At 34.2% G+C, this 8043-nt stretch overlaps 1 protein-coding gene across 1 annotated transcript; it reads left to right on the top strand.

The window, feature by feature from the left end:
• Positions 1-628: 628 nt before the first annotated feature.
• Positions 629-6528, top strand: LOC149728730 (atypical kinase COQ8B, mitochondrial-like). The gene is made up of 12 exons (XM_089889061.1): positions 629-871; positions 1129-1576; positions 1935-2012; positions 2320-2439; positions 2638-2723; positions 2999-3088; positions 3294-3426; positions 3713-3806; positions 4246-4387; positions 4804-4911; positions 5304-5456; positions 5883-6528. The coding sequence occupies exons 1-12, from the start codon at positions 728-730 to the stop codon at positions 6168-6170; spliced, it is 1884 nt and encodes a 627-aa protein (XP_089745187.1). The 5' UTR covers positions 629-727; the 3' UTR covers positions 6171-6528.
• The last annotated feature ends 1515 nt before the right edge of the window (positions 6529-8043 follow it).

Genomic DNA, 8043 nt, shown 5'->3' with positions numbered 1-8043 from the left:
AATCATGCACCCTTTTAAACTAAAGGAAGCTACCTAATAACCCGCATTTGTGTCGTATATTGGCTACTTGGCGTTTATCTACGTACAAATCAAAATATGTGACAGCAAGTAATAACTGGGAACTGCAAAATGAGCAATTATACATCGCTGTGCTATTTGTTAACATTTTATTGGAGGCATTTTATTCATCAACTAATAGCCTAATTGCTTCCCTATATATGGTAGGGTGGGGGAGATGGGTCACTTTTTCATTCTAATTTCTCGTCTTATTTAGTAGTAAATAAAGAACATTCTAAGATTTATAAAACCGTATCCTTATGACTCACATAGACCGTTGTTAATTGTTTAAACCACGAACAGGATACCCGTCTTCCCCCACCCTACTATATGTCTATTCTATTTCACATTGCTGTTTGTGCGGATAGGCAACTTATTGGCTTTTAAGAAGATCGGGTACACGGGTTTCAATACTAAAACTAAAATGTTTGGACGTGCACCAAAGACTCTGACATGTTCTATGGTCCCAAATGTTAATAGCGATTCCAGTAAAAGTCCCGTTAGTGGCCGCTAAAAGTATCGCTATGTATACTTTATACTAGGATCATCTTGGGGACTGTGTTTATATTCGTACACTTACTTACTTTAACTGCAGTCGTATGATACGAATGCTATATAGTATTCACAGGTTGTATTTTTAGGTAGTCATAATTATAACTTGAACTAAACAATGCAACGTGTTTCTGATCTAATTTGGATGAGCCGAGGAGTGATCAAAATTGGTCAAACATGCGCTCAAAACACATGTAATGAAATCGGTTTTGCATTACGGGCCAGTAGTGTTACTGGACCCTTAATGGAACAATGTGAAAAGGTGAGAGGGTTCTTGTATTATTCTCCAGAGCATTATTAACATTTTTTGTTATTCTCTTTTAAATTTTAATACAATGCCTAATTAAAAGTGAAAGAGACCTCACACATCTGAATGCTATATAGGCGTTATATATACAATATACATATGTCATATATAAATAATGGTTTTTGTTTTGTTTAAAATCATGCAATTCGATTAAAAATAATTTTAATCACTTTGCTTTTATTATACTTCTTCACAATTGTGTTATTTCTCAGGCAACTGGAGTGTGTAATGTATCTGAATTTGACGAAACATTTGACAAAAACATTTTTGATGAAGAAGAAGTCTTCTCAGAACTTGTCGGAGCAACAGAAGTCAATGTAACACCAACAACAACTGAGCCACTTAACGGCAAAAGTCCAACTCGACAGTACCACACAAGCGCTCACCCTTTCTTAAGACACAACTTCATGGTTCATAAAACCAACCCACGAACTTTAAGCAGGAGTTGCTTGTTGTCTCCACATAACAGGCATCTTCATACATCTAACAGTTTACGTGCGTTTACTGCTGATGAATTAGCAGCCATCGCAAAAGTACATCGAGTTAGGAATGTAGAGAAAAAAACAAAGAAACCGGATTCAAAGATGGACAATATAACTTCGGAGTCGAAAGAGCGAAGGGTTCCGACATCAAGGCTTGGCCGGTTGGCTTCTTTTGGGGGTAATATTTTGGTTGTCTTGTGGCATTATTTTGGCATGCTTAGTGCATGTCTTGAAGCTACGCAATTATAAATGTTGTTATTGGGAAAAACTTGGGCTGTCTGATTGCATTTATGAAAATGTTTTTTTGGGGTGACATTCTTAAAATGTAGTTATAACCATCATTGTCAAACATTAGGAACCTTGTTTACTTTGCTTTGCATATTTTTTAGACACCTAACAGCAGAGTAATGAGTATTTTTACTTAGGCATAAAACTGTGATACTAAAGCCTATGATATCTTGCTTGTTTTTGACTGCTTTGTACCAGTCTGTTATTGAATGTTAATAACTTTTTAAAGTCAAACATATTTATCTCAGGTCTAGCAGCGAGCATGGCGATTGGCTCCTTATCTGATGCTGCAAAGAAATCAATTGGAGTATCAGAACAGCAATCAAGTAGGTGTTTCTATATGTTTTTTTATATATATTTTCTAAATTTCTATATCAGTGAAGTTCATTTTTCTAAATGAGGCTTATTTTCGTTCAATTTAATGTAAATATGTTTTTACTGGAAATGTCTTTTACAACTGTTGTTTTGTTGCTATATCTTGTTTTTTCTTTTCAAATATTTGTAAATTTTCGCTACCGTAATCGTAGAGACAAATAAAATTATTATTATTATTAGGTTTACACCTTAACTGTTTGTTACCCCATGCTGTAAGTGAGTGTTTATAAATCCTCAGTTATTTTCATATCATTACAGACAAAAGCTCCCTGGCTGCTTCAGTAGTGTTGACTGAAGCAAACATGGAGAAAATCGTGGCAACACTGTGTAAAGTACGAGGTGCTGCACTTAAGCTTGGCCAGATGTTAAGCATACAAGGTAAAGCAACAACAAAAATCAGGCACCGTGGTTCAGTGGTTAGGCACTTGCATCGCTACTAAAGGATTCCGGGTTCAAATCCTACATAGAATAGAAGCTGCTCAGTCTAGCACTGTTTGCATACATTAGTATTCAGTTATTTTGTTGAAAAAAAAATTTTGTTTTAGATGAGCAATTTTAAAGAAAACTTTGTTTTAGATGTTTCTGTTGTTGACCCAAAACTAATTGAAGTTTTTGATCGAGTGCGTCAAAGTGCAGACTATATGCCAGCCTCCCAAATGAAGGTAATTTAGATTGCTGTGTACTGCATATCATGATTTGTTTTGATATGATGACACACGTTATAACTCATAACAGGATGGAAAATGTGTGCGATAATACACAAAAATACGAAAAAATGACCAAAGCGAAATGTAAATCTGCAATCTTAAATTGTGACTTTATTAGATTCTACTTTTATTATAACATGTTTTTATCACAATCACCAATTTACATTGTAGTTTTTTTACTTGGTTTGTGCTTACCAATAAATTTATTATATTTTCCTATTTTTTTATAGAAAGTTTTAGTTGAAGAATTTGGTTCTGATTGGAGAAGCCTTGTGAAGGAGTTTGACGAGAAACCTTTTGCTGCTGCATCAATTGGACAGGTGGCTTTGATGTGTATGTATATTGTTAATAAGGACTTATAGTACCATGGGGTAAGATGAGACCTGATCATTTTTTAAACAATTAACAATGGGAGTCGTAAGGATATAGTTTTATAATTCTTTAAATGTTCTTTGTTTACTACCAAATAGGGCGAGAAAATAGAATTAAAAGGTGTTCTATCTTCCTCCACTCTGTATCATATAGGTTCATCGGGCGGTGCTGCACAATGGGAAAGAAGTTGCAATGAAAATTCAATATCCAGGTGTTGCTGATAGCATTAACAGTGACATTGACAATCTGGTTTCACTTCTTAAACTCTGGAATATATTCCCAGAACGTGAGTAAGCTGTACTGTGTTTTTTCTAGGGATGTTCTGAGCCCGAACTCAAAAGCTCATGCTTTTTTTCTCTATTTTGACGCTCGCTGCTTGTCCGAAAAATTGAGCCGAGTGTCAAGCCTTATGCTATAATTTGCTATTGATATAATGTTGCACGCGAAATCGAAAAATAATAAAAGTGAAAAATAAGCAACTAAAAAGGGTAAACACTGTTGAAAATTTTCAAAATTTTGGGCTGTTTTGGAGTTAATTTTTAGATTTACATAATACTTGATGTTTAACACAGAGCTATACATTGATAAATTTATTGATGTTTCTCGTCGTGAGTTGGCATGGGAGTGTGATTACCAACGTGAAGCAGAATTCATGAAAATGTTCAGGTATAAGTTCATATATTATTGCATTAACTAAATATACATAAAGTTTATTTACTAGTGTCACACCATATACTGTCAACGCCTGTTATAAATGTTGCTATAATAAAGCAAATGTTAACAGCTGAGTGATGGCAATTGCATATGTGTTAATTTGTTGATGTCAAGTTAGTTCATACCTGATAACTGTTATTATTTTTTTTTATTGTAGTGATACACTCATACTGACACCACTTTATAGCCAAATACATAAATTTGAATTATTTTCTACTTTCAACGTAATAGTTTTGTGGTGCCTCACAGCTAGGGGTACTTGGTTCAAAGCTTGATGCTGCTACAAATTTTATCATACTTGTCTTTTGTAAATTACAATCATAAATTTTGTTATAAAATAAAAATCTAGCCATACAATTTTTGTCAAAACGTTTTCTCTTTTTTTTCCCAGAGAAGTACTTGCTGATGAAGAAATGTATGGAGTTCCTGAAATTACACCTCAACTCAGTGGAAAACGTGTGTTAACAACAGAGCTTATTACAGGGATTCCTATCGACCAAGTTGGCAACCTCAGCCAGGATGAACGTAACTATGTAAGAATGGAAATATTTCATTTTTATAAATTTGTGAGAAAGTTTAAAATGCCTGAACAAAAGTTTATAGTGGGAAATTCCCACTGGGAATTTAGGCCTTAGTCTTTTTTTAAACATAATAAGTTAAGTCTTTTGTAGTGTTTTTTCTTTATTTAAGCTTTAGGCACTTTAAGCTCTAATTAAATAGTTAGTGGCAGCGGTGCACACATACGGTAATAAACGGGAACAGAACCAAGTTACACCTGTGTAACAAGCAAGGAAAAATATAAAAGGGTTACTTGCAATCTTAATACCCCCTGGATGCGCCACTGGTTGCGTAATTACATTCCTATATGGCTCATTGTATTTAAAAGCAATTTTTTTTTAAATTAAACAATTTTTTTTTTGAAAATATAAAAAACAGTGTTGCCCACCAGGTTGCTGCAGCAGTGTTGCGATTGGTTTTACGTGAAATATTTGAACTACGTTGCATGCAAACTGATCCTAACTGGGCCAACTTCTTCTACAATGAAGAGCAGCAAAAGGTGAATGGTCATGGGTATAAAATGTCTGTAGTGTGATATGTACATGTAGGTAGACGTACTATGTATGCATGAATGTAACTTGCTTTATCCCCTCATGGTTTGAAAATGACAGTCGTTATAACACGAGTGTTCTGTTTCATACACCGCGTTCCTGCCTACCAGTTAACACATATATAACTTTGTCAGTCATTAGTTGTTTTTTTGTATTGTTGTATAACAGTTTAGACAACCCATTAGTGACCACTGGGTCAAAGCAATTGGCGCTAAGTGTCTTGTCGTTGCCCTGTGACGATGAAAAGTTATATTTAATAGTTTACATATCATAACTTAAAATTTCCATGTATGTATAGTATAACATAACATGTGTCTAAGATTTTCGTATATTCCTGTAGTTATGGTTGCTTGACTTTGGAGCAAGTAGATCCTACTCGAAACAATTCGTGGATGAATATATTGATGTAGTTAAAGGAGCAGCAGATGGCGACAGAGAGCTCGTTTTAGAGAAATCTAAAAAGCTAGGATTTTTAACAGGATATGAACCACAAGTATGTTTTACTCTTAGCTGTTACCATTTGGAATATCTTGGGATTTTACTTTTTTTAAAATGGCACTTCTTCTACAGGCATAACATAATAATTTTTCAGCTGCTGATTTGGATTGAAAAATCGCCATGTATTTCCAAGGTTTTGTCTGCTATTTGGCAAGACTTTATCAGGGAACGTAATGCACACATGTAATGTTTCATTACATTCTCTGATGAAATCTTACCGGATAACAGGCTACACAACAGAAATATACCACGTTTTTCACACCAAGTAAGCCGTTAAAAGATTATTTACATACATTATGCCTGGTAGCAGAAGTAACACAATAATTTAAAATAAGAAAAGTTTATACTCCCAATTCAAACTTGAAATTTTTCATACCAGATGACCAGTTGAAGTTTTTTAAAACATCTGTCTACCCTCCAGGTGATGAACGATGCTCATGTGGATGCTATTATGATCCTCGGGGAGCCGTTCGCATCGGATGATGTATTCGACTTCAGCACTCAAAACACCTCCAGTCGAATCATGAATATCATCCCAGTTTTTATGAAACATCGTCTCTCCCCGCCTCCGGAAGAAACTTATTCTTTACATCGAAAGCTTTCAGGAGCATTTCTTATTGCGACCAAGCTCAAAGCTAAATTTGCCTGCCAGAAAATGTTTTTTGACATTTATGAAAAATACTGGCAAGAAAATGTAAAAACATCATAGCATATGTTAGGATAGCATTTTCTAAACAGATATAAAAAAAGATCATTTTTGTTTCTGACTTTGCATATCATTACCACTCAAAAAATATACAATATCCAAAATTATACAAAAAGTTCTAATAATATACATTTTTAATCTTATATAAAGTACCATGTTATAGAAATCTGAAACACAATTTCTTTAATTTCGTTTAATACTACATGTAAGGGGCAATATCAGATTTAATAAAATAAATTGGTAATCCATTTTTCCTTAAAATCAATGCAAATATGTTTAATGTGCTGACTTCATTTTTCTTATTTGTTGTTTTCTTTCTTCCTCTCTACCATGCAAAAATAAAATCAATATAAAAGATAAATTTTGCAAATATATTAGAAAGGCTAACGATTAGGGACTAGTATTGTTTTGCTGTTTTTGCGTTTGTATTATAGAGTAGAGTGGGGAAAGATGGGACAACTTTTAGTTCTATTTTCTCGTTCCATTTTGTAGTAAACAAAGAACTTTGATGAATTATAAAACCGTATCCTCACCCATAAAAAAGTAAAATTCGTAAATGTACAAGAGGTCACACGGGTCATAACACTGTGGTAACACAGTCACGGGCGAGGATAAAACAATCAATTCCGTGCAAACTTATAACTCCGAAACGTGTGTTTAAATACTGTGTTATTTATATGTATTGACACTACTGATAACACGTTCAAGGCTCGATGCTGCTATCATTGTGGGCGTATGTGTCCTTGAGCAAGACACTTCACGGCAATTGCTCCAAACCAGTGGTTACTAATGGGTTGTCTAATTTATCAGAAATACATAAAAAAAGAGAAAAAATCCAAAAAAAATAATTACCTACAAAGTAACATACATGGTAACTCGTAAGCTGGCACGAGGTGTTAAACCCGTGTGATAACGACTGTCGTTTTCCGGCCACGCGAGGATAAAGTAAGTTACATTCATTCATTCATTCATTCATTCACATTCCTTACCTGCTTGTAATATAACATTCTAACACAATGAGCAAGGACAAATTCCCTATTTTTTCTCACTATACGTAGTTTAAAATAATATTTATAAAAAGCTATTCGTTTTATTTCTTTTGCCAATGATGTATAGTTAAGGTAGCGTTTATAAAAGAAGGGGGTGTAGCATTAACTCGTGTTTTATATTTTATTACACGAAGGCGTATAGCGTATTATATACACTGTATTAACCAAAACCTATATGGCACTAATCCATGTTACACTTTCGTGTACCAGTTACACAACGTTTCGTTCCGTGTCTTTTTGGAGTAATAAAACAAAATATAGTAGGGTGGGGAAAGACGGGACACCTTTTCATTCTATTTTCTTGTCCAATTTGGTGGGAAGCATATAAAATTTAAAGAATCACGAAACCTTGTCCCTCCGACTCCCATTTACCGATGTTAAGTATATAAAACACGATCAGGATGTTTAGATATCATGTGCTAAAGGTGTCCCATCTTTCCCCACCCTACTGTATAAAATTTAAATTCGCTTTCTGTTCTACTAAAAGGAAATAATCTGCAAAGTGGAAATCTTTCTTTAAATGCTTTCGATTTTAACCTTCGATTTTATTTTACGAAATACATTTGCGCGTTATTTTGAGTGAAAAAGTTCCACAATAATATTAAAACTTACAAATGCAGGTGAAGAAATGAACAAATTCATAGTTTAGAAATGGACAAACCGATAAGTTCTGACACATTCTTGATGTTAAGCATACAAACTTGCGGAAACTCCCCTTCAGTAACGCATTCCCTCAAGAAAACTGTAAAACGTGATGGGGACTAGGAAGTGTCGTAATGTTGGGACTAGAGAGGCGATAGTTCTTTATTCAACTAGTTTAATACAAT

The sequence above is a fragment of the Ciona robusta genome, chromosome 11 (genome assembly GCF_009617815.1).
Source record: "Ciona robusta chromosome 11, ASM961781v2".
NCBI classification, from domain to species: Eukaryota; Metazoa; Chordata; class Ascidiacea; order Phlebobranchia; family Cionidae; genus Ciona; species Ciona robusta.
The sequence above is the reverse complement of the archived record's forward strand: the minus strand, read 5'-3'. Positions and strand labels throughout refer to the sequence as shown.

What these genes read in the sequence shown, in the direction of transcription:
- LOC149728730 (XM_089889061.1), top strand. Translation starts at nt 728, where the DNA reads ATGCAACGTGTTTCTGATCTAATTTGGATGAGCCGAGGAGTGATCAAA. An exon ending in CCAGATGTTAAGCATACAAG is followed by an intron (nt 2,440 to 2,637) that starts GTAAAGCAACAA and finishes ACTTTGTTTTAG; the next exon opens with ATGTTTCTGTTGTTGACCCA. An exon ending in CTGCTGCATCAATTGGACAG is followed by an intron (nt 3,089 to 3,293) that starts GTGGCTTTGATG and finishes TGTATCATATAG; the next exon opens with GTTCATCGGGCGGTGCTGCA.